Below are 27780 nucleotides of genomic sequence, written 5' to 3' on the forward strand. Positions count from 1 at the left end.
ATTTTTGGATATCAGGTATCAGACTGATACCAATGAAGCTATAATCTAGCTATGAAAATATGCATCCAATTTTCTGGAAGAGATCAGCAAAATATACATCTTGAAATGAATTCTGCTTTAGATTCTTTTTCTTGGTTGGATTGTATTTCACACTTGGAGAAACAACCCCAAGTTTGTCACAGGATGCATTCTCAACAAGGAGCTACTGTTAATTTGGGCTCTAGGATGAGTGTTCACATATGGTAAGTGTTTGTACACCTGTTTGCCATGATAACATTCCTCATTTTTTTAGGTGAAAAATTGTAATACAATGTGCGAACTGGCTCTTTATAGCCCAGTCCTCACAATCCCTGCCTGTGGATATAACTGGCACTGATTTCCTTGGGACATATTTCTAAGAGTATGCTTAAGAGCAGGGGTCAGCAAACGTTTTCAGCAGGGAGCCGGTCCACTGTCCCTCAGACCTTGTGGGGGGCCGGACTATATTTTGGGAGAAAATATGAACAAATTCCTACGCCCCACAAATAACCCAGAGATGCATTTTAAATAAAAGGACACATTCTACTCGTGTATAAACACGCTGATTCCTAGACCGTCCGCCGCCTGGATTTAGAAGGCAATTGGGCTGGATCCAGCCCCCAGGCTTTGTTTGCCTACCCATGCTTAAGAATATACCTCATAGTCACTATTAGCAAGAAGATCTCTAATGCACAAAGCACATGTTTCTTTGTAAACAAGGGGCAAGTTTGGATCCATTGTAAGTATTTTTTAAAAGTAGAATGGATACTTTTCCCCTACAGCAAGGTATGAAAGTATCCAATTCTCTGCACCTAGATAAATTTACCAAAACATATTTATTGTAGCCAAAATGATTTCAGAAAGCCTAAGAAACCAAACATGAGCTGACTTAAGAGAAAAGCTTCGATCCTGTCATGCCAATTCATCAACCCAATGGATTCTGCTCTGAAATTTACTTTCAAAATTAATCAGAACTGCTAAAAACCTATAGAGAAGGAAATTGCCTCCCACCGGTACAGTGCCAAATCTGTAGATCAGAAATACTGATGGGAGTTTTGTTGCACACTCATTTCATTATACATGTTGATAAGCATTCATTTTTTCACATTAAAGAACATATCCCTATTAATGTAGGTTACTAAAATATATCTGAATATGTTTTTGAAAATATGTCTGTGTTACATATGAAGATGAGATGAAGTCAAATGTTAGTGTTTCTTGTGTGTCTTACCAGTTGTGTGTACTACCAGTTAAATATTTCCAATTCAGATAAAAACCAGGAGACTAGAAGCTAGATGGATAATACAAACCCATCAAAATAAAAAAAAATCCTTCAGTAGCACCTTAAAGACCAACTAAGTTTTTATTTTGGTATGAGCTTTCGTGTGCATGCACACTTGGTCTTTAAGGTGCTACTGAAGGAATTTTTTTATTTTGCTTCGACTCGGACCAACACGGCTACCTACCTGTAAAACAAACCCATCAATTATACTGACTATTGTTTCTAACTTAAACAAAATTAATATTCCTATAACGAAACAAATTTTCTAGAGCTGTTCACAAATGGTTTTGCCAAACAAAGAATGCTGGAGAATTTACGCAGAGAAACTTGCATAAATGTGTTTTAACATCTATAAAATATTTGTATTATAAACTTGAAGAGAAATGAAATATGACAACTCTTTCTACATGCAGTTGGAATCAATTACTATATAAGCCTGAGGGAATGAGTTCATGATTAGAAGCTTACTGACAACAAAGACTGATCTTTACATGAAAGATTATCTATATCCAGCTCAGCAATAAAAATAAGCCAACCTCCTGGGAGATAAAAAGGAAATGGGGCCCAGAGGGTGAAAGATCAAGGACACAACTAAACAAGGACCAAACTAGAGATTCAGCCATGGTCTCTTGTCCCTTTACATTTTCGTGAATTTGGACTGGTTAACCTTTCCTCCAGTGACATTTTTCCAAACCCCTGCAACTGCTATTCACCCCATCAGGGAAATCCTACATGCCATGCACTGTAGTGGAATATTGGCCTAGGATGGCTTGAGTTCAACTTGCCAATCAGCCATGGAGCTCACCAAATGACTGTATGCCAGTCACTTCCTCTCAACCTAATTCATAGGGCTGTTCTGAGGATAAAGGGGGAAGGAAGAGAGAAAACTGATTCCTGTCTTGAGATCCTTGGAGGAAGATGAAAATATAAATGCAATAATGAAATCCCACCTTCAGTCTTTGACAAAACATATTAAGTCTATTCTTAATTAGGAAATGCAAAATGTACTTACTTTCACAGCAATTTTCAGAGAGACATCTTGAATTGAAACTAAAGGCGGATACAAACGGCCCTCCTCTAAGTGTTTCTTTGAGACCTGTTGACATATGACCTAGGAACAAAACATAAGACATGTTCTTTTAGGCTCTCATTATACAGGTATCTTTATCTGAAAACCCACTGCCTAGAAATTGAATGTATGCAACCATTTTTCTATGACAGTAGAAAACCATTTTTCTATGGCCAGCATCAGCAGCCACATCCTCAGGCAAGTTCCAGGACCCTAAGCAGTTGTCCCCGCTCTTCGTTTTTTACAGCCCTGTTCTCTAAGCCACCATTTTAATTTCCCACAATGCCTCTGACAGCATTGCTCCAGGGCACTGGGAAATTTTAATGGCAACAAGATCCAGCCACTCTACACTGCTTGGCACACTGCTACTGCTGAAGCCACTAAGCAAGCCCTACGGTCCATACAGAGGGCGCTTTATCCAGCACCCCCTCAAATCTGCACTATGGGCAGCTTTTTTCAATTTCCATATGAACATGTTCACAGAAATAAACTTCTGGACTTCTCAAGTCCTGCTTCAGTAATTAAATGGGAGCATAGGATAAGTCGAACCATGTTCATCACTCAGAAAGCCCTCATGAGCACTCCTCTTTTAGAAAGGTCTCTGATAGGGCACACAGGGAAAAGGATGGACCTAGTAAATGATTAGTCCTAGGCATGGGGGTGGGGGTGTTAAAAAGACAGTTTCACTCAGCATTTATATAGCAATTTTCCAGAGCATACAAAGTGATTCTCAGTAATCATGCTGCATGCATCCTGAGAACCTACATTTGAAAATCTATTAGAGAGTTAAAAGAGATTAAGCTTGAGACATATAGAAAGAAATCCTCATGAGTGGAGGGGCAATGTATGCAGCATGGGTGGAAGAGGGATTATACCGTACTTTTCTGTCATGGTTATTTATTTAGATAGGACACTGAGCTAAGAAGACAGAAATAGCAAAGCACTTTGGACACAGAAAGTACTGTGGGAAATCATTAACCACAACAACAAATATGTAGACAGTGACTGGAATCTGCTTGACAGAGTGCTTGACCCCACCAGTTAAATAAGGTTATAAAAGGGAGGCGATCTCCCCTATTTTACTTCTAATCCACATCTAAGTAATTCCCAAGGAACTGGAGGAGCCACCTTGCCTTTTCGTGTACATCCTACACACGATGTAGGACTCTACAAAAGATGCCAAGAATTGACTGGCAAGAGATGATCTGCAAGAAAGCTTCACAAACTATGAGGCGGTTAGTGTTGAGAGTTTAAAATATACAGTTTTATTCTCAGATTTGGTTGATTATCCTATAATGGATGGTTCTATGATCCTGATTTTCCTTCAGTGTTGTTTTTCTTTCAGGGATACTTTTGAGATTACACACTCACAGACTTAATTGAAAAGCAGGAACAAGACATTACAGAGTACAAAAATAATCAGGTATCATTGTTAACACTTAAAAAGCTAAAACAGAATAAAATTCTAACAAACCAGAGCATAGCTGCCAAGTTTTCCCTTTTCTCGCGAGGAAGCCTATTCAGCATAATGGAATTTCCCTTTTAAAAAGGGAGAACTTGGCAGCTATGAACCAGAGAAGTTAGTACAAGTAACTAACTGAGCAAAAGAAAGAGCAGAAATCACTTTGCTGGAAAAGCAAAGTTATATCAGGACATAATGCATCAATATCCAAACAAGCAGCAGAATTTTTACTTTGAGAAAGAATTGCCTAGTACTATGAAAGTTGTACTTCCCACCACCTCTTAACACAGACTTGTAGCCTGGCAGCCATGGACAGCAAGAAATTACATGCAGATGCACAAGGCAGAGCCCTCTGTTTCTCCTCTGCACCCAAACCTAGAAATTTAACAGGTTGATGCAGAAAAGACAGGGCTTTCTGTCTCTTCTCTGTGGGACACGCCCCAGGCTATTATTGTGGGATAATTTACAAGGCAGGCTTAATAGGCAAGAAAGATTGTGTGTCTCTCCCCCCCCCCCCCCCCAGGAAATAGTGAAATAAGCTCTACTGGCAATCATTATTATAGTATAATAATTTATTATTTATGAATCCACAAGGGGGAGCTAAAATAAAAGGAGACATAAACCTTTTTTGTTTTTCCTGTGGCAAATCAGTAGGATTGCTTTTTCCTGGGATTTCTTGCCCCTTACAGGCAAGTTACATACATTTAGGCATAAAAAAGGTGGCAACATCCATTACCATCTAATGAAAAGCCAACATAAGGATGATTCCTGCTTTGTGGCAGGGTTGAATAATAAGAATTTCTGAACTGGAAAAATATTTTTCTTACTTTCCTTTATAATCATATTAAAAAGAAGGAGGTGGTTAGAGGCAGGCAGTAAATTGCTACATGAATTCATGAAAGATGGTGCTAGGCAAGTGGAATTTCTGTTCACACACACACCCCTTTCATTGGTAGATTCCCTGATTTTTATGGATCTGGCTCCTGGCCAGTGTTTCAACCATACTTTTAAAGATGAGGACAAATCTTGAAAGATAACACTCTTCTTACTGTGCCCACCAAATATACATTTAATGGTAGGACAACATCATGGTCAGTGCAACTAGACTTGAAATTATAAACATGATAATTTATTGTGCTATTAATTTCACTATGATGAGATAATACCCACAATTACTGTATGGCATTATAGTCTACAGGGCCGTAGATTTAGAAAACAGGACTTGCTGTTTTTACAATGACTAAACTGTTTTTGTTTTTAAATCAGTTTTAAATGGACAGGTGACAGATTAAGAGATCCATAGGCTGTGTACACATGTAGCCTTTGTAAAAGCACGAGTTGTTGTTTTTCATTGTGCACTTTTGTATGGAGCAGTTTGCAGTTGTACACACCTTTGCACAACGTCATCTAACGTGGCAGCTACTATCCATGTTGTCTGTACACATAGCTGGGAATAAAATTTAAAAATTCCTTCCTTAGAGGCCAACTAAGTTTGTCATTGATATGAGCTTTCGTGTGCATCCACACTTCTTCAGATACTAAAATTTACAGAGCATAATTGAGACCAGACGTAAGTGCTCTTGTAGCTGCAATATGACTATGAATCAGACTTTGAGTCATTAGGAGAGTGTGTACAGGGCAGAGATATGTGTACACTGTAATCTTAAGCATGCCTACTTTGAAATAAATCCCACTTTTAATGGGGCTCGCTCACAGTTAAGTGCATAACCTTAACATTTAACTAAAGACCTAAATGGCAAATTCTGCACTCAGTGTCACCATCAACAGATGTCTGCCTGAAGAAGTTATTTTAAAGTATCTCTATCTTTTCTATTACTTTCCAGCCCTGCTAAAACAGTCTGTAAAAGAAACCGTTTTTTGCTGACTTCCTCTCAATTTTGACATTTGAGAGGCTTTGCATGCTCCACCTTTAATTTAAAAAGTTTCCAAAGCACATTACAAACTATACATATGAGCCCATTCTAGAAAGTTTAAGAAGCCATGTCTTTTAAAATAGACATGGCAGTTTAGGGCAGAGAATTAAGACTTGCCATATCCAACTGAAATTACAGGGAAAGGTTTTAGCCATGAGGATAAAATTAACCAACTTATCCTCAGTCACCTCCTATGTGAAGGATCACTGCCCATCTTGGCTGGTCAAAGCTAGTGGAGAGAGTCTGGGCTTATTACTGATTTTTGCACATGAAAGGTCCAAATGGTTCCCTAGGGAAAAACACCTTGATGGAGGAAATCTGAGGAAATCTTGCCATTCTTAAAAGAGAGAGAGAGAGAGAGAGAGAGAGAGAGAGAGAGAGAGAGAGAGAGAGAGAGAGAGAAGGGGGAGGGAGAGAACAGCAACAAATTACTTGCAAGAGCAAATGCTGTCAATTCTCTGAATTCACAGTTCTTCATGATTTTACATTCTGAAATAAATAACAGGTTCAACAGTACTCTTTCCTCCCTCAAAACAATGTAAGAGAATCACCCAAAATTAGGACTCGGAGGCTTTGGTATTTAATGGTGTTTGGGAAAATTTTACATTGTTTAGTGTATGCCCTCTGTCTGTAGTAGCACTGAATATGATTCCTTGCCTCCGGTCTCCCTTAAAGAGAAGAAATCAATGCCCAGTTCTGGGAAGAAAAAGTTCAGGTTCTCTTTATAAGAAGTTTCTTTGAAATAGGTTAATATGCTTATCTTAACTTTTGTTGCTGATCTTATTTTTAAAAGGCTAAGCTATTGTCAAATGCTGTAAATTCAAACAGAAGTAGAATTATTAACAAGCAAATATGTTGACAGTATATATCAGAGTGTTCAGAAACAGTCCCTCACTTTTACTTCTTCTCCAACCAGCTTCTTAAATAGAATTCTTTTTAAAAATTAATTGCCAGTCTCTATAATGCATACTTCAATCAGGATATCAACAATTCTATGACAGAATAATGTCTAGGTGAGGGTTATATCAGGTTAATATTAACCATAGGCATGTGTTCCTCAATACACATTCAGTCTATGTAATAGGAGAAGTACTGCTTTTGTTTCAGCGCTGGTTTAATCCATCAGATTTCTAATGAATTCCTGTCTCATTACCTTACACTGCAACCATTACACAGAAAGTATCAGTTTCAGTGTTTCAGATAGTATTCAGGCGTGTGTGGCCAGGGAAGATGGTGTGGTCTGGAGAGAGTTCTGTGGGCCAGATTCTGAGAGTCAGGATGGGGGGGGGCACATTCAGTCCTCAGACTGAGGTCCCTCACCCCAAACTACCAGTCTGAAGACCCTATAACAACATGCTGTCATAAACTGATGTGCCATACATGTCCTTTTCTGGGCAGACATTATCAGGTATACAACAGTCAGTACCTCTGCAGTTGTGAGGAAAATTTCTTCACTTATATGTCTTATTCCACAGGCAACAACTCCAAGGGCAACTCCTGGAAACACATAAGCATTGTTACCCTGTCCAGGAACAAATGTGCGTCCATCTGGAAGAGTGACACGATCGAAAGGGCTTCCACTTGCAAAAATGCCACGCCCCTAAAACAAATGTTTTGCAAATGTTATTGGATGGAGGAAAATCAGAACCTGCATCTATATCTAGAAATCAATGTTTCCATAAAGTAACTACAGTATACCCGAAACTTACACAAAAGTCACAAAACAAGCATTTTGCAAATCTGACAATGTACTGTTAAATAAGTCTCTCTCCAGCCTGTGCATTGTCAGCATCAAGGCAAGTTCCAAACCAATCTAAACCCAGTAGACTTTTGTATCATAATGTCTCTTTGCGTCTGATATCTTGCTGAGACATATGATAACAAAATGGAATTATGTCTATTTCATATGATATCTATTACTTTATTTTTCAGTTAGGAAGAATTGGAATTTAGTATCTTCAGAACTAGTTTCAGCTATCCACATAAATGCAAGTAAGCAAAACTGAGACTCACATTATGACTATGTGAGATATATATAAAGGCAACCCCCCATTTATGTGGGGGTTATGTTCCAAGGCACCACACATTTAATTGTAATTGTGTATATTTGAAACACAATTGAAAAAGTCTGCAAATATCCTGTTCCCGCCCCACCCGTTCTGCCCGTTTTTGTGATGTTTCTGGGTTGCTTCTGGGTTTGACATGATGAATGTGTGTGCAAGTCGCTCACATATTGAACATGCATAAATGGGGTGTGTGTGTGTATAAATTACCCCTCTTCTTCTAGGAAGAACCATAATAGTTCACAGTGATGCCATCATAATCTCTAATGCAGTTTGTGGCCACAGCTTCTATCTGCTAAGGTAAAAAGTGCCATGAAAGAAATACAAATCCAACAGCCCTACTTGGCTAACTTGCTATCTGCTGAGGTTTGAGTGAAACAAGTAAAATAGTTGGTCCAGTATGCATAAAACTGCCAGCATTGGAAGATAAGGTCTGTAAATGCTTACTTGTCATCCTTCTTAAAAGGATTCACAATGCAATTCTATGCATGTCTACTCAGACATAACTCCCTTTCAGATCAGTTGGGCTTGCTCCCAGGTAAACAGGTATAGGATTGCAGCCCTCATGATTAAATTTAACTTTTAAACAGAAGGATCCTTGTTTAACTTACAGAACTGCAAATATGCATGAAACAAACAAGAACACTATATAGTTATTCAAAAGAATATCATTTAGCTTGGTGTCATGTAGATTTATAATGGCGTGCTTTATACATTTTGCTGGAAGATTAGGTACTTCGGTATATTTTTAGCTCTGGTTACCAGGTGGAGCTGCCCATTGTAACCATATTTTTAAAAATATTTGCATTCCTGTTTCATTCCTGCATTCACTCTAATGTATACATTTCGGTAGGCAAATAGGACATACTTAATATTTGTTTTCTATTTATAGAATTATAAATTTGTCCTGCATCAGTAGAGAAATTCCAAGGGGAAAGTACTTGACCCAAAGAGAAAGTATAAAGACTGCAATTCATATGCAGCAGTATTTAGATTATACATCATTTCATTCCAGCTACGCCCTCCCAAGTCAATGGACCAGTTGAAAGACAAGTTACATATATGGCTTAGAGACCAATCCTGCTCCTCCAACATCCCTAGGTTGATGGCTGGAGAGGATCAGGGTGATGGGTTTGTGCCTCTCCTCTAACAAGAAGAAATGCCACCAGTTTGGGGGAGCTCTGCTACAGTGGAGGCTCCATCTGGAACCAGGTCAAAAAAAGCCAGCAGCAGAAGCAGTAGCAAGATGTAACCCCCAAAATGAGATCTTTTATGGGTGGGGCAATGGCAGCTTGGAGCAATGGCAGCTTTGGATCCAATGGATTGAAAGCTCCTTGGTCCCACACAGCTCTGCCAATTTAGAGATGTAATAGCAAAAAGGCCTTCAGCCATGTCTTCTCTCTAAGCCCTCTCTCTGTGTACCTGTGGCAGGGTATGTGTCTCATGTTTATGTGTCTATGTGTACATGCAAGAGTGTGTGGGGTCATACCACACCTGGTATAAAGTGTGGAGTAGGCACACAAGCTGTTGGCATGTGGCCTCCAGAAGGCTGACCAAAAAAGCTTAGCCATTCCATTTCCCTTTGGAGCTCCTGCGTGAGGTTTGAAGTGAGGTGTCATGAGTACAAACAAACAAGTTTTGTTTTTTTAAATATTGCCTGCAAAGCATGAGGGGTTAGAAACTTTCATTTTTAACAATCTAATTATTCTACCTTGCTGCTGAAATAACATTCATTAAGTACAACCAATTCAATATCAATCAAGGTTCTTTCCTTACTTCAGTTAGAGTGTAGCAGTCCTCAGCAGAGCATTCTGCTTTGCTAGTTGGGTTACTGAGAGCAAAAATAATTGGCCTCTCGTTGAAGGAAGCCATATCCTGGATAATCTTTTTTGTAAATGCACCACCAATGGCAGCAACTCCTGAGGAAGACAATGGGAAATTTGGATGAAGTAACTGTTTTGATTCATAGACAAAGGGCACAATCCACCAGAACTTGTCCTGTTGCACTCATATGCAAAGGAAATGTGCCACTGTGGTACATTTCATTTCAATGAAGCTGGTGCTTGAGATATTTCAAGGGGACCAGCTCAGAATGAGACACTTCAGGATCTTAAGTAGTTGTAATTTTGACACATATTCAATTGAGTTGCATTAAGCTGTATGAACAGATAGATGCTTGAGTCTTGAGTCAGTTTAAACATATAATCTTCCTGTCTGTCTGTTTGTTTTTCTTCTGATATCTTAGTTCTCTCAAAGAAAGTATGGTTCAAAGTCTGTCTCCCATAATTTTTATAGGCTAATTGGTCTAAACAAAAAGTACTGGCACTTGATCTGCATTTTGCAGAGTTTATGTCAATTTTGCTTCTAGACAGTTAATCATAAGAATGTCAACCTTTTCTAGCCAGAGGGTATAATAAATTAGAAAACATAATTTCACTTATGCTTTATGGCTACTTTTATTAAAATAATTGTTTCTGGTCCAACAATAACAAGTCTTCTTCCTAAGCGGTGTCTAGCAAGACTCCATATATGGCATTTGCCGAGACTTGTTTTAAAGAAATCCCAGTCATGCAAGGAGAGGTTTTTTTTTTAACAATTAATCATTCGTATAGAAAAATCAATCTCAAATCTGATCAGTCTTTCTTCCTACACAGCAGATACACAGCAGATAAACATGGTATTTAAATAAATTCTTTTCATGTTTCACACTCAATGCTATACACTGCATTTTGATTATACACAGCTACCTGAATGTAACTGTTTATACCCTTTTTTAGTAAATTGAATTTAGTAGTGATTATTCTGTACAATATCCTGTACAGAATAGGGTACAGAATAATTGGTCTTAAATTTATTTCACAGAAAAAGGGTACAGAATAATCCCTTCTAAATTCCATTCACTATGAAACAATGTAACTACATTCAAGTAAAGGTGCACATTTTTATTCATAATGCAGTTATTGGAACAAAATTTAAAGATGGGGGAAGGATAAATTACACACTATTCTGATTATATTATGCCTCAGACAGCAAATGAGAAGAAGGACATAACCCAGGGAGTGGATTAAAAAGTATACATTGACCCAAAGCAATGAAATCTTCCTGACGTAATGCATCGCTTATCCACTACTTACACTACAGTTCAAAATGTTCTATAACTTCACCTGGTTTCAACCTCTGCAGGAAACAAAACAAAGCTATTTTATAACTGCTAACATCACTTCCTGAGGATGGTTTTTGGGGGCTGGGGGTTAGATGACTGTCCTTTGATCTTTGGATGAAGGACGATATATAATTTCAATTAATAAGAATAATACATACTCAGAACCTATTTTTATACATTGCATGCATATTCACAGCGTCTATATCAAACAATAAAACAAAGAGGCAAAGGTAGTATAAGTTGGACAAATAGAGATGTGTTACCTATAAGAGCAGTTGGCCTTAAACTGTTAACAATATCTTCTAGATTTTTCATCTCTTTATGTTGATGGGCAAACGGTTCTTTCTCAGCTGTTAGTGAGGCACGGCCCTAAGTTTAAAAAGAGAATTAATTTAATAGAAATATAGATTTGCATACATTCTGTGTTTTTTGTCTCAATGAAAGGACTCAACTTGTCCTCAAAAGCACATCTATCTTCTCTCATCTTACGAGTTAATACCGGCCACGTGCCAAAACTTACTCCAACCATTCTCTGATAGTATATTACAATTCCTCCAATTAAAAGCAGGTAGGTTTTACTAAGCATTTTTGTAACTCTTTGGAACGATAGATAGGATTTTCGAGGGAGATGTGTTCATACAACTTCTGGAAAATCATTATCATACACTTGTGTGAGATAACCTTCCAAAGTCCATTTGGTGAAAACCCATTAGAACTGGGGAGAAGGTAGCTGCACTCATTTTCAGAAAAAAACCCCAAACCTTCTGATCAAAATTCATGAGCAACGTTACCCTGAAATAGCTTAATTTGTTTTAATGTCTTATTTGCTTAGCGATCTTGCACCAAAACTCTCTTCAATGGTTGTGAATGGGTATCCCCATTTGCTCCCAACAGAAACTACTGACAAATGCAAAATGCAAACTGCCTCTTGTATTCCACTGATTGGTAAAGTTGGCACCTGGCCCCCTGAATCAATTAATATACAGAATGAAGGACTAGAAACAGCTTGCACTTCTTTGGTAATTAATTACACAGCTCACAAGAGGCTTGTCTATTCCTTTCCAAGCTTCAAGTAGAGGAAATTGTACGGAATTTAGAGAAGGGCATATAATAAAGCCAATATTTTCTCTCTAAAACTAGGTGGTCTTAAAATGCCTATCAGCAGCCTAGCTAGGATGTTTATGGAGAGAATTTTCTTTTCTGAGAGGGATAGCAAGCAGAAGGTGGGATTTAAGATTTCTTTGAGGTCCACTGCTGTTAGTGAGTGTGGCATAAAATGGTAGAACAGGAACATGGTCAACTGAGTACATAATAGGAATGCTTTTTAACTGATAATAGGTATGCTAGATTTCTGAAATTCAAAAACATGAGAGTGGTATTTCTCACCATGAGCTGGCTAGCAGGGGTGATATGCACCATTCCAGGTCTCAAACCTGTAATCTGCTTCAGGAGTGGCTGCAGCTGTGTGAAGGAACTGGAATTCAGCACTCAAGAAGAGCCAGTATCACTTACACTACAAAGAACAGGAGCCCTTAAATGGCATTGTGGGAAAAGGCATGCTTTTTGTGCCTCTAGAAGTGTTGGCCCTCCTAAGTAACCACAGCAAAGCTCTATGTCAGCTCACTTCTGAATCTGAAGGGGCTGGAAGTTACAAAAGCAGCCCCCTAGAGCTATTATGATTCCAACGGAAGAACCAATGAATATGCAAAAGTAAATAAAACTGAAGGGAGTCTACTTCAAATGCCTATTTTGACGTTTTGTGGTAAATTACGTGGTTTGGTGTTGTGGTTCCCTGCCCCACCCCCACCCACCCCCCAAAATTAGGCAAAAGTATAATAATATATATATATATATAAACAGGGACCTGTAAGTCCAGAATGAATAAAGAGAACAAGGATTTTAAAAGCTGTCATAACACAACTACATTTTTCCATTTAGAAAATATATTATAAACACACGTTTCCAGGTTTCTGCTTTGGTACAAATTACCTCACTGCATTTGTTCTCTTTCTTCTTCACTTCCCTGGTTGGTAACCACAAGTCTTGGTATTTATTTAATGGAAGGCAATATATTATCATCAGCAGTATATGGTTCAGGGTGACCACAAGACATAGCATAGATCTGTCACATGGCTAGCAATAAATATGTTGCTGTATGCTAGACTATGCCAGCATCTTTCAACTCACCCTTGATTTATTTGGGGATAGCTATTGTTCATCCCCCTCTTCTCTTATAAAGTTTTCTTTAGAGAATGAATTACTGGGTTTTCAGGTCATATAAATATGTACGGTACTCATGCAATTAATAAATGGTTATAAACATTTTCTTAGTATTGCTACCACAGAACTATTCTGAGATACTTGCACCTGGCCCCCGTTGTGACCAAAATGAAAATTCATAGCCCCTCCACAATACCCTCGGTCACCTTCTGACATACTCATGAAGGCCAATTTCAGGGCAAAATTACTGGGCTACTACCGGTAAGTACAGTGCTGTTTTTAAATACTCCAGCAGGTGTCACTGGGATTTTAAGAAAATACATAAAACATTAGTTAAAAAACAAAAACAAAAAACTAGCATAAAACACAGTTAACATAAATGGAAAAAGATCTTTTTTCTAGTTAAACTGCTGTGAGGGACAGGGGATATCGCGAAGTCCCTCCCCTCCTAAGTTCAAGCCAATCCCCGAGCACAGGGGGAAGCAGAGAGAGTTCCGATTCCAGTGGGGAAGCAGGAAGTCGTGTCCGAGGCTCAGGCAAGGTAGAGGAGCCAGGGTCCCAGGTGGGACAGGAAGGGGCGAATAAGGGCGGGAGACCCATCCCCCCAACTCCGGAATTACGCAGAAAGAGGAGGGGAAAGAGGATGGGTCTGCCAAAGCTTTTGTGTTGGAGAAAGACGCGCCAAAAGCCATTAGGAGGTTCTGAAACCGACTGACCACATCACTCCGTGTAAATAGCAATGACTTGAGCACTGTAAATACGCAGCACCAATAAAAGAATAAAATGCAGAGCTGCGTAGCGTCGTTACTCTGAAGTAGTCCACTCCGGCCACTGTGACAGCAACCTCCTAATGGCTTTGGGCTACTTTGGAGTTGCCGGGATGAGCGTGTCAGAGGCGGAGAAATGGCGGCAGATCGCGGAGCAAGCCCAGCAAGAACTGCAGCAGCTGTCGCTGCAGGCGCAGGGGGAATTGAAGGCAGCTAAAGAGGAGACTAAGAAGGTCCAGGACGACCGGCTACAACTTGCGGAACAGGTGAGAGCGCTTCAGGAAAAAGAGCAGCAATTAAGGGCGGTGGCGGTAGACCTCCAAAACAAGCTGGATGCAGAGAAAAACAAGGCGGGAGGGGCACCCCAAGTCCAAGTGCTGCCAGGAAGGAGAGCCGGGACCCTAGTAAGCAAGTTCAATGGAGACCCGAGGGAATTTCAGGGCTTTGAGACTGAGATTGTGTATGCTCTTGAGCTGCACCACGATGAGTTCCCTGATGATGAGCACAGGGTAGCGTTTATTGTGGAGCACCTTACCGGGGCAGCCAGGGAGTGGCTAAGACCGTTAATTGCAACAAGGAATCCTTGCATGAAGAATGTCAAACTATTTCTAGAAGGTTTGAAAACGATGTATTCGTCCGATAGTCATATGGACCAGACTAAAGAGGAACTTCATAATTTACGCCAAGGAAATATGACAGTTCGCGCGTATTGGGCGAAATTCACCATGCTGGTGCACAGATTGGGGTGGGAACTAGAGTCCCCCCCAATGCAAGCGGCGTTCTACTTGGGGTTGCATGAGGAGGTGAAGGATGAGCTCTCGAGAGGTCCAAAGCCCAGTAATATGGATCAGCTGAGCAAAGCGGCTCTGGCGGTGGGGGTGAGACAGGAATCCCGGTGGAGCGACAAGCAAGCAACGCGCGCAAAGTGGGCTTGGTTCCCACGGTCGCAGGAGAAGCCACTCCCCCAACAGCCCTTTCAAGCCACGCCTGGGGCCAGTCAGGACCAGGAACCCATGCAGATTGATAGCGCGCGCGGGGGGGCTTTTCAAACCCCAGCGGCGCCAAGACGCAAGGAGGGAAGGGGTGGGAATTGCTTTCTCTGCAACTCCCCCCAGCATCTCGTCAGAGACTGCCCACATCGCAGGGAGTGGCAAGGAAAGGCGGGAACGGTTGTGCCCTCCCCCACTGACGCAGCACCACAGCAGGGAAACGGGAAAGCCTGACTTCAGGAGACAAGGGGCGGCAGCCAGGCACAGTCAGCAGACAACAGCCCCAGCCCACCCACCCGCACAGAGAGGAGCAGAGCCAGCCCACCCCTCCCAGAGCAGGAGTGGTTCTAGAAGTGACGCTCACGCTTCCAAATGGCTATCCCCTGACAGTCCTCGCCCTAATTGACAGTGGGGCGTCAGCGAACTTCTTCTCGAGAAACTTTGCAGAAGAGCACCAGATCCAGCTTCTGCAGCTGGATTTTCCTCTGCACGTGGCAACCATTGACGGCAGAGAGCTGCTGGGAGGGGCCATCACTCATCAACCCCCCCCATGAGAATGACGGTTGGAAGGCACTCAGAGACACTGGCATTCAACGTCACCACCATCTCAGACCCCCCCATCGTTTTGGGCATGAGCTGGCTGGCGCGCCATGACCCCTCCATAAGTTGGCACCAGAGATGCATCACTTTTGGATCGGACTTTTGCCTGGAACATTGCATGCAGCACCAACCAGGGGAGGGGCCTCCGATAGCCACGGTGGCCACCATGCACGTCAAAGGGGGTGAAGCGATACCCAAGCCGTACTGGGACCTGCAGGAGGTCTTCAGCGAAGCGGAGTCCGACCACCTACCCCCACACAGGCCTTTTGACTGCCAGATCAACCTGGTGCCAGGGGCAACTATACCCCCAGCCAAGCTGTACGCCATGTCAGACCAGGAACTGGAAGATCTGCGCGCTTTCATCGACAAGAACCTCAAGCGGGGGTTCATCAGAGAAAGCAAGGCAGCAGGGGGCAGCCCGGTCTTCTGGGTGGACAAGAAAGACACGCAACAGCGCCGTCTTGTGGTGGATTTTAGACGCCTGAATTCAGTGACAGAGCCAGTGGCTTTCCCCATGCCCAGAGTGGATGATCTCCTGACAGCGGCACGCAGGGGCAAGATTTTCACCAAGCTAGACCTGAGGGGGGCGTACAACTTGATCAGGATCCGGGAAGGCGATGAATGGAAAACCACGATGTTCACGCCTCTGGGCTCCTTTGAATATCTGGTGATGCCCTTCGGGTTGCAAGGGGGCTCAGCATGCTTCCAGGCCTTCATGCACCACGTCCTGGGGTCCCTCCTCTTCAGGAAATGCTTGGTCTTCCTGGATGACATCCTTATTTACTCCAACGACCCAGTGCAGCACGTGAAAGATGTCAGGGAGGTGTTGCAGCGCCTGAAGGAGAACCACCTGTATGTGAAGCTGGAGAAGTGCAAGTTTCACACCAAGGAGGTGGACTTCCTGGGCTACAAGCTGTCAGACAAGGGGCTGGCGATGGACAAGGACAAGGTGCAGGCCATCCTGGACTGGCACAGCCCCAGGACTCGCAAAGATGCCCAACGCCTACTAGGCTTCGCCAACTTCTACAGGAAGTTCATCAAGAACTTCTCTCGCGTTACGGCCCCCATCACTGACTGCCTGAGAGGCAAGCAGAAGTTCAGGTGGACACCAGAGGCGCAAGCAGCGTTCGAAAGCCTCAAGAGGGTGTTCGCCTCAGACCAGAACCTGTTCCACGTGGTTCAGGACGCGCCCCTACGCGTGGAAACAGATGCTTCTGATAGAGCTGTGGGCGCCATTTTGTTGCAACTGGACGCCAACAGAGAGTGGAGACCCTGTGCCTTCTTCTCCAGGAAATTGACTCAGCCAGAGCGAAACTACACAGTGTTTGATCGGGAACTTCTGGCGATCCACGCTGCGTTCCAGCACTGGAGACACTTCCTGGTGGGCGCCAAGCACCCCATCCAGGTGTGCACCGACCACAAGAACCTGGAGTTCTGGAGAACTGCCAGGGTGCTCAACCAGCGGCAGATACGGTGGGCAGAGTTCTTCTCGAAATTCAACTTCTCCATACACTACATCCCGGGAGAGCAGAATGTCCGGGCGGATGCCCTCTCCCGCAAGCCAGAGTACATGGAGGAGGAGGCGCCACCGGCACCCAGGCACGTTTTCCCCCCGTCAGCATGGTCCTGCGGAGCAGCAGTGGTGAGCGAGGCAGAACTCACAGCACTGACGGCAGCGGATGAATTTGCCAACCGCATCTTCAGAGAACTGAGAGGGGGGGGGGAGCAGGCAAAAGACTTTGCAGAACGCAGGGGGCTGCTTTTCTACAAGGGTGCACTGTACCTGCCCACCACCCAGCTTAGACGTACGGTCCTCAAGCAGATGCACGACAACCCAACGGCGGGTCATTTTGGGAGGGACAAAACCACTCACCTAGTCATGAGACACTTCTGGTGGCCAGGGGTGCGGGAAGATGTTCGAGACTATGTACGGGGCTGTGACACCTGCCAGCGGGCAAAGGTGGTCAGAGCAGCGCCACCAGGATTGCTGGAGCCCTTAGCCACGCCACACAGGCCGTGGGAAGTGGTGTCCATGGACTTCATCACAGATCTGCCTTCTTCCAGGGGCAAGACCGCAGTGTTGGTGGTGGTGGACCTCATGTCCAAAATGTGCCACTTTATACCGTGTGCCAGGGCGGTCTCGGCAGAAGAGACAGCCAAACTGTTTGTTGACCACGTATTCAGACTGCATGGATTACCCTTAAGGGTTATTTCGGATCGTGGCCGCCAATTTGTTTCCAGGTTCTGGCGGCGGCTCATGAACCTCCTGCAGGTGGAGGTCAGCTTGTCGACGGCTAGACACCCGCAGACCAATGGACAGGCGGAGAGGGTCAACGCCATTCTGCAGCAGTACCTGAGATGCTACGTCAGCCAGAGGCAAACGGACTGGGTGGATCGCCTGCCACTGGCAGAATTTGCCTACAACAATGCGGTGCACGTCTCCACAGGGGTGTCGCCCTTTAAGGCCAATTACGGGCGTGACCTCAGATCTTTCCCTGAGAGGGAGGGGGAGGAGGAGGAGGAGGGCCCACAGGCTGAGGATTGGGCAGAGGAACTGGAGACGGTGCACCAGCAGCTCAGAGAACACTTGGAGAGAGCCAAGGAAGCGTACAAGAGGGGGGCAGATCGCCACAGGCGACCGGGGGAGGTCATTAGGGTGGGGGACAAAGTTTGGTTGTCCTCGGAGGGCCTTCCCATCAGAGGGCGATGCAAAAAGCTGGCGCCCAGAAGGTTGGGCCCCTTCACGGTCACGCAACAGGTCAACCCGGTGGCATACAGGCTGGCACTGCCAGAGGACATGAGGGTGCACCCAGTGTTTCATAGATCGCTGCTGTCGCCGTACAGGGAAAGCAGCAGGCTCCGAGACAGCGAACAAACCCCTGAGGGAGGGGGGGAGAGGGAAGGCAGGGAGCAACTCAATGAGGCCACAGCCATCCTGGATTCAAGGTGGGGGGTGGGGGGCCTGGAGTACCTCATGGCATGGGAGGATGCTCCACCGTCCCAGAATGAATGGGTCCCAGCCACTCAGATACAGGAGGAATTCCTGGTAGAAGAATTTCACGCCCTTTTTCCCCATAGACCCAAGCCCTGGCACATGGAAAGGGAGGGTGAGGGGGAGGAAGCACGGGAGAGCAGTTCACCATGGCGCTGGGAAGCGGAGTTTGAGGAACCAGAGGATGAGGTATGGGTGTCACCGAGATCCACCCAGTCAGAGGAAGGAGCAGATTGGCAGAACATTTTTACCCCCACCAGCTCTGACGCCACAGACTTTTTGGGATTCCCGTCCTCCCAGGCGGAAGGGGGGGGGGGCTTGCAGGACTGGGGGGAGGTGTTCACACCAACGGGCTCGGAAAGCACTGAGTTCTTAGGCTTCCAGTCGTCACCGACACCTGGGGGGGACCTGGGGAGGGGTGAAGGAGAGCTTGGGAGGGGGGTGGATGTGAGGGACAGGGGATATCGCGAAGTCCCTCCCCTCCTAAGTTCAAGCCAATCCCCGAGCACAGGGGGAAGCAGAGAGAGTTCCGATTCCAGTGGGGAAGCAGGAAGTCGTGTCCGAGGCTCAGGCAAGGTAGAGGAGCCAGGGTCCCAGGTGGGACAGGAAGGGGCGAATAAGGGCGGGAGACCCATCCCCCCAACTCCGGAATTACGCAGAAAGAGGAGGGGAAAGAGGATGGGTCTGCCAAAGCTTTTGTGTTGGAGAAAGACGCGCCAAAAGCCATTAGGAGGTTCTGAAACCGACTGACCACATCACTCCGTGTAAATAGCAATGACTTGAGCACTGTAAATACGCAGCACCAATAAAAGAATAAAATGCAGAGCTGCGTAGCGTCGTTACTCTGAAGTAGTCCACTCCGGCCACTGTGACAACTGCTAATCTATTTTAACTATGCATATAAGTCTCCCCTGTCATATCTCTGAGGCTGAATCCATTTGTTCTCCCTTTGCTAACTTTGTTAAGCTTCACCAAATTCTTATTACTTTCATGCAAAGAAACTTTCCCAACCATACCACCTTGGTCCTTGGCTTAGGTATTTACTTTTTTATTACCATTTCCCATTCCATTCCACTTTCATTCTTTTATAATCAATTTAAAAACATGGCATCTATTTGCTAACAGCTTGACGACAAGAGTGCAATCCAATGACGCTCAGGCACATTTTAGCCACTTGATTATTCTCATTCCTTTCCCTGAAAAGTGAATTCAACTGGGCTGAAAGGCCAAATTCTCAAAATAGCAGGTGTTTAGGGGCCACAACCAACTTTGTCACGGAAAAAAACCACGTTTGGTTTGATTCTGGAAGATGCTAGTGGTTACTTTCAAAAATACCACCTCCATATCTTTTCTTTCAAACTCCTTTCACCCTCCACTGCCACTTTATCAAATTGCCAGCTCCACCGCAACAGTTCCAAACTGTTTACTGTCTAAATCCCCTTCCCCATACAAACTGGTTGCCCTCCAAAATCAAATGGCAAAACAGCTGTCCCTACACATCCTGCCCATCTAAATATCCATGTCTTTCAAGTGTCCTCCTCCACTGGCAACAGGTCATCAGCACTCACTCCCAAATCTGCATCCCGCTCTGTTGGCTGCGGGTGATGGCAAACTGCATTCATCACACACTCTAGTCTGTATTCCAAGGCAACTGGGTTGACGTTCTTGAATGCAACAGCAGTCACTGGTAGGCAAATCAGCCTATTTACCATACCAGGGGCATCATTGCTGCAAATGCTCTCTAGTATGCAATGACTGAATGGGAAACACCACAGCATTTGGTATATATAATTAGCCATTTTTGAGACTCTGTAGTGGATTGATGTTGAATTAGGGAAGATTTGGCTTAAAGTCCCTGCTCAGCCATGATGCATGCCACTTTAAGCTACCTATTTGGCGAAAAGGCAAAATATAAATTAGAATGACAGACAGAAAGAAACATTTGATACTTTCTGCTTCCTTTAATTCAGACTTATCTAGAGACAAATAAATTAGGAGAAAAGGAATATTATCTGCTGGGATTTCCTGTATTTACATGCTACTCTCTTTGGTAGAGATATGGGCCATGTAATATTAATGACTGCATAGAACTGTGGAGGAAACAACCACAAACATCACCTCCTCTTTTTGGATAGAGAAACTCATCCAACTCCAGGAATATTATATGCAACGTCATCCATCTAGCCAGAAGTTATAGTGATTGCACAAAATCAATGCACACAACCTCAATGACCATGTGAGGCCAACTATTATTTTGTTTTTCTTGTTAATTTTAAGAACCTCAAATCTATAACATAAATGACCACTTTTATTTTGGTTCTTGAAATATATGTTTCTGTCTTAGCTCTGGCATGGGGAAGAAATGAGGTAAGAGTAACTGATGTAGTCACCCAGCAGCTTTGAATTTCTAACCACTGCTGATACCATAGCAAACCACAGCATGTAGGAAGGGCATGATCTCCTCTCCATCACTATGCAATAGAGTTATTTGAGGAAACACAGCTGAACTTTAAGTAGAAGTCTGGCAAACATAAAGGAAAATATCAGCAGGAAATTATCTCTTATATCAGCATTTCTTTTCTCCTTTTGATAAATAACTTCATGTTTGTGGGGCCAAGCCCAGCAGGCCGGTGATCTGAGTGGTGACCTTATAATGATAGAAATGATGACAAGACAATATTATGGGATTGAAATTGGCCATAACTTTTTTTTTAATTACTGATGTAGTAGGCTATGGCATAGGCAGTAGGTATGCATCCTGAATCAATCAACCCACCTGCTGATTGATTGCTCCTTCAGGTTCGATCCTGTGTTCAGGGATCTCCCGATGACACAGATCAAATGGGGCAGTCCCACCAGGATGCCAGTAGGATGTTCTATGGTCTGATGGCAGACTCTCCCTCTGGACCCCTTTACCAAGGTACCCTGGTTTTGATCCGAATCTGGGGGTGGGAAGGGCTCCACCCCCACCCCAGCACTTAGACTATGGATCCAACCCAATGCCTTTTTCTGCCATCTGAGTAAGCACCTCCCTGCCAGCTTGCCAACAAACCAATCACATCTGCAACCAATCCCGTAGGCCCCAGTAAATATCCATCAGCCAGGTCTCATTGCCACTTGGTGATAAGTGTACTCTGTCAGGCTGGTAGAAGTCCAATTTATCATTTGTGTTACCAGGGTGGCATATGATATGACCACCCAACTGCGCTAGTATGCGGGACATAGCTCAGTTAACTTTCTCCCATGAATGGCTGACATGTGCAGGCAGTGCTGCGCCTCACCAGTGGTGTTGCTCTAGGTTCTCAGACCAGAAGATGGTCAAACTAGGGTGTGTTGCCCGCAGGGCAACGAGATCTGCAGTTCCTGCCAATAGGAGGGTGATGCCCTTCCTATCAACCAAATCCTTTTCTCCAAGTTGTAACATGATGGCATCCGGCGGCCAAAGGAATTCTCTCTTGTATCAGCATCTCTTTTCTCCTTTTGATAATTTCATGTTTACTGTAAACCCAAGGGACGGTATCAAACTAAGTTCTACTCAGACTAGACCCATAGAAATGAATGGACCAAAGTTAGTCATGCCCATACTTCCCTGAGTATGACTAACATTTGATACAACAAAATATGATTTACCTTGCTGAACACACTCACATGAATTGATATTTTCATGGAAGATAAAAACACAAAGTTAAACATTCCCCTTAGTGTTTACATTAGTTAGCTTGCTGGAAAAAACCCGCTCGTGCGCAGATGCGGGTTGTGAATGCTGCGGGTTGCGAATGTGCCTCCCGCACGGATCACGTCTGCAACGTGAGTGTCCACTGTATTTTGTTTCAACCAATATTGTAGAGAAAAAGTAGAATACTTCAAATATGCATTTGTAGAATAAGGAAAAACCTACATCACCTTTACAATTAATCCTTTAGAATCAACCATCCATATCTTTTTGATGGCTTCATTTTTCGGTGTCCCTTCCTTTTCCATGGCCATAAGAATCAGATTGGCAATCCCCAGAGCTGCCTTAACAAGAAAAAGGAGAGAAAAAATAGTTTGGTCATGAAATTCAAGTTTTATAGCTTATCTTTACTCTTTTAGAACCCATTAGCCACAGTAACAATGATAACTGTACTACCTTAAAAAACCACTTAAAAGACCACAGTTTGGTACCCCAATAAAGGAGATATATATGAGGAAAAGTGAGAAGCAAACATGATGCTTGAATAACCCATCTCTGTTTAATTTTGAAACGACTGCTTACTGTTTCTCTGATTCTGTGTTCAATGAAAATGGCATCTCTTAGAGACATGCTAGAAAGTTATCATGGAAGTTATGTCAGAAAGCTGGCCTAGGCAAGAAGCACATTTCTTCAAACAGATGTCCTAGAATAACTGTGACATGGCACCCAATGGACCTCCTCCTGCCACGTTCTAAAAAGGTTATGTGACATACACATAGCAGGCTCCAAAAATTCCAAAGGATGAATACAACATTAAAAACCACAAGTAGACATAAACAATATCTGACAACTCTGTTGAGTCATAAAAGCTCCCAGGCTACTCAATAAGACTGACATCTATCTATCTACATATAACAGTAAAGCTCAAAGGACAATAGCCATTTAGTTTCCATCTTGCATACAGTTCTTGATCATAGCAGCAGCAGCAGCAACAACAAACCTCGGGTAGTGGAAAGGAAAAGCAGGACTGAGAACTTCAGACAATATAGATATGCTTTTCAGTGCTCTAAACCTATATGAAAGTAACACTGGATTACCAATTGCTTTATGCCATGAAAAATATTTTTTTTGTGTGGTGGTAGTCATTATTGTTTTTTACTAATTGACCTTGCATCTGGTTAATAAATTGATTCTTTTGGGTGATAGCCTTCAAATATTATGACGGGAAGGACTGAAGGTGCCTGCAAGGGGATGTATTGTATGTGAATGTGAAGAAGAAAACTTAATAGACACAATCTATAAATTTTAAACTGAAGTTACTTTCATACCAATAAAAAATAAAAAATGATGGGGGTGGTTGAGCAAGGGGTTGAATGGACAGCAAGGGCCAAATGCTTGTATCAGGAGTTAATTTTTAACAAGGAAATGCTTCAATGGAGCCTTTGGGTTCTATATACAGTACTAACTGGCCAGCTTATTTGTTTATTGTTATGCATCTGTTGTACCTTTCTTTCATCCTGGAAGGTGGTGTACATGGGGTTCCAACCCAGGCAAACCCCCATTCAGACACTCAGACCTGTTTAGCTTCAGGAATATAACTTTATTAGGTTCTTTTAGCCTTAGTCAATAATAGGAAAGCTATATGTAAAGTTAAAGGACCCCTGGACGGTTAAGTTCAGTCCAATTTGGGGTGCGGTGCTTATCTTGCTTTCAGGCTGAGGGAGCCAACATTTATCCACAGACAGCTTTCCATGTCATGTGGCCAGCATGACTGAACCGGTTCTGGTGCAATTGGACACAGTGACGAAAGCCAGAGCGCACGGAAACACCATTTACCTTCCCGCTGCAGCAGTACCTATTTATCTACTCGTGCTACCATGCTTTCAAACTGCTAGGCTGGCAGGAGCTGGGACAGACAAACGGGAGCTCACCCTGTCACGCGGACTCAAACTGCTGACCTTACGATCAGCAAGCCCAAGAGGTTCAGTGGTTTAGACCACAGCAACACCTGCTATATGTACCTTCACTTTTAAAAATAAGATAATAACAGGAAATATAATAATTGGATAAATGGTGTATTACCTCGCCTGCTCCCTGGAACAGTATTGTGTGATCTGAAAGTTTTTTGTCAGTAATCCGTAGAGCAGCAAGAAGTCCTGCAACAGCCACTGATGCTGTTCCTGAAAAATAAAATGGAACTTACTTCATCAAATTTAAAATTAACTTGTGTCATTGCTAATAATTACCAACAAATTACCCTTTGTCATCCTGTCCTTAATGGCAATGTTAACCTCTGCTACTAAATTGCAGCACATTGATTTTTATTTTTGTTTTAAGCTCAGGATGAGTACCAAACACAGCAAGGTTAAATTAATGTTTGTTTAATTATACTACTACAATGTAATAACAATCTGAAAATATGTATTCTACTTCCTTTTAAAAGACTTATTTTAATAGATTTCAATAGCACATCTGTTGAAATGAGAAGAGGTGTCCTCAGGGCACAAAACATGTAGAAGTTGTCTTACAAAGGCTACAAAATTATTGTAATGGCATTAAAATGTTGATTTGAGCCTATGGTGTAGGGTAATATTACATAATGGAATATAAAGAATGCTAGAGGGCACATATACTGGAAATATATCTGGAAAGTTGATGTACACAAGAAATAGTTTCAATATGGTCCAACTCATAAAATAACAGTAATCCCATTGTGAAACAATATCTTACTGTAAAAACAATGGAGAAAACACACTGTTTTGATAAGAATTAAAGGATGAAGTAACTTGTAACTGAATCCAAATGCATTTAAAGTAATCTCTCTCTCTTACACACACACACACACACACACACACACACACATATCAAATGTTTGGTATTTTACTGTATTTATTGTAGAATTATATATTTTACATATTGTGATAATTGAATTACTAGTTACATATTATTCCCACAAGGCTGATGTCCACATCAAAGTAACACATTAAATAAAATATTACTAAATATGACCTTAAATAAGGTTATGCAAACTGCATAATATGTAAGAAGGGGTTCTATAAACCACATGTCATGAAGAAATTTGACTTCTGGTCAAAAGTTTCATTTTGTTTCAAAAGGAGGAGGAAAAGGGACAACAAGGCGATCATAAGCTCCATCAAAAGGCAATGTCTTGACTGCAAAATTTCTGCTAACATAAATTTCAAATGCATAGTAAGGAAAATCTGCTTTTCTAGACCATTGTGATCTTCAGCACAGAAATCCCGCACTTCCATGTGTCACACCTGGCCAGTGAATATTCCCAGTTGTTTTCAGTATAAACAATGTAGACCAGATTAAAGTTATACATGCCACAAACTGGCAATGACATGTTGTAAAAATTAAGAATACTAAGCACTCTCCGGAGGATTATTTAAAAAATAATAATACAAGAACCATGAAATTTCTACTAAGTTACTTTGGGGTTCAAACATCTTGTTCCTCTCAAGCTTGCACTTTTGTCATAGAGCTATTGTGTTTATTCTGCATACAAATAACATCCCCCCCACCCCACTTAAAATTTTAGTAGCACAGCAACTGCAACTGTCAGTGGAGTATAAATGTGCAAATGTCTCATGAACCTAATGGCTATCAGCTGCAATATTACCAGCAGCAAGTGATGAAGACTACTTTTACGTTATTGAATACTTCCACACCACTATCACCATTGTGAGACAGCCCACTGAAGTGCAGGACGGGAAACAACTCTAACCAAACACACACAATTTAACATCTCCCCTCTACTCCCAAGAATGTTCCATATGTTTTTGATGGTAGGCTATGTGCTTCCTCATTGTCCTTTTTTTAAAAAGTAAGCATGTAGACTGAATATTGCAACAATAGCAGATGTTTAAAGTGGGTCTTCCATCTCCTCACCATAGTAGTTTTGCATTTACCTTGGTGAATTTCAGCTGCTTCTGGCTAAAGGGTGGAAGGGGCTCTGTAATAAAATCTCATGCTCAATGGAAACATCCTGGATACTTGTTAAGCCTCATGGGGCAGCAGACTCCCTTCTACTGTGTCACAATGTCCTTAGCAAAACTTATTTTTGGTTTTATTAAAGATCTATAAATGTCTGACATGGCAGATCACTTTGCTTTTTAATTTGTCATATACTTCATTTGGCCACTGCTTTCATAAAAGTACAGATGTAAACTGCTTTCACGTTAATTTAATTCAACAGATACAGCACAATGACAAAACTCTGCAAAGAGCTTTCTGTCAACTCTAGCTGTTTTCTCTTGCAAGCATGGACCTGGAACCTCAGAGGGGAAATCTGCTAGTGAAGAATGACTTAAAGTGTGGGAAATAGTTGATAGGAAAGGGTTAAACATTCTCTTTCCAGTGCAATTTCCCTGCTCTCAATTGCCTCCTCCCTTCTCCACCTGGTAAAAAGAAAGAGAACAGAAAACTGTTCCTTTCAACATGCCTGGATACAGGAATGCAACACTTAACGGTATTTGGTGCCATGTTTGAGCTACATTTTATTCTTGAGGTTGAATCCCAAATTCAACAAAGCTATAATCCTTAAATTGATTACTCTGAATGCCCCTTCTTCCCTCTCAAAAGTAGATGATATAATTCATTTACATTTATTTAACTCTCTATCACAATGTATTATTGCTATCTGTTCTGTCCCCTCTTTCTATTACTATTCTTTAGTCCTTATTATTGTACAATAATATTAAATTAGATTAAAATGTTTAAAATTAAGTAACTAAAGTAGAATCAGTGGTTAAAGTAAAAGCAAATAATAGCTTCCAATGCCCTTTGGAATAAAAATGTCAGTTTCTTAGGAGACATGCAGCCAACTAGCTACAATAACAGAGTCATTGTAACCCCTGATCCACACCACAGGGTGGAGTTAGGATGAGGTGGACATGTTGCTCCAGCAGGCTCTGCTGGCCAGGGTTCCACCTCTACAGGGCATCCGCCAAAATTGTAGCAGAGCTCACACTACTACCAGTGGTGTCCCCAACGGCAGTACTGTAACTATCATAAGGCTGCTAAACAGGAGCAGTGTGGAGCAGAGCTGTTGATGCATCCAAAGTGAGCACCCTTTCCAGTAGCCTGGAGCAAACACAGGCAAAAACTGTAAAATTGCCCTCCCCTTCTACCCTAGACAGCAAGAATAGCAGGGCTTCGGACATGGCAGTGGATTCACTGCTTAATTCCACTTCATTAGTCTCCTCTGGAACCTTGGGTTGCTCTGTCTGTCACTACTCAGTATATTGGACAATGAATGCTGTTGGCCATGGCATAGTCTTGCAATCTGCACACTTTGAAAACAGATGTAAGAAACACTGAAAATAAGTTATGAGACAAGAGCCCGGGAAATAAAAACAACTGAGCAGGCAAGCCAAAGATTTCAACATTTGCAGTAAACATTTTACTAGCACACAAAAATCCATATGACTACTATTAATAGCAAACAATTTATATAAAACAACCTAATTGTGTCTTCAGGTTCATTCCTAAAAGACGAATATTGTAATTCTCAAGCAAGCAAAAC

At 42.5% G+C, this 27780-nt stretch overlaps 2 protein-coding genes across 10 annotated transcripts in view; one reads left to right on the forward strand and one right to left on the reverse strand.

Moving 5' to 3' along the window:
* The window catches only part of ME1 (malic enzyme 1), a 131676-nt gene that overhangs the window by 666 nt on the left and 103230 nt on the right, over positions 1–27780 (reverse strand). For both annotated transcript variants that reach the window (XM_035109508.2, XM_035109509.2), the window contains exons 8-13: positions 24315–24412; positions 22463–22576; positions 11255–11360; positions 9605–9747; positions 7192–7365; positions 2313–2411 (exon numbers count right to left, since the gene is read on the reverse strand). In XM_035109508.2, the coding sequence (XP_034965399.1) occupies positions 2313–2411; positions 7192–7365; positions 9605–9747; positions 11255–11360; positions 22463–22576; positions 24315–24412 (734 nt within the window). The remainder of the gene's footprint in view (positions 1–2312; positions 2412–7191; positions 7366–9604; positions 9748–11254; positions 11361–22462; positions 22577–24314; positions 24413–27780) is intronic.
* PRSS35 (serine protease 35) overlaps positions 3376–27780 on the forward strand; it is a 176220-nt gene continuing 151815 nt past the window's right edge. For all 8 annotated transcript variants that reach the window (XR_004692240.1, XR_009557322.1, XR_004692239.2 and 5 more), the window contains exon 1: positions 3376–3604. The gene's annotated coding sequence lies outside the window, so the exon portion shown is untranslated. The remainder of the gene's footprint in view (positions 3605–27780) is intronic.

Source organism: Zootoca vivipara, chromosome 3 (genome assembly GCF_963506605.1).
Source record: "Zootoca vivipara chromosome 3, rZooViv1.1, whole genome shotgun sequence".
Lineage (NCBI taxonomy): Eukaryota > Metazoa > Chordata > Lepidosauria > Squamata > Lacertidae > Zootoca > Zootoca vivipara.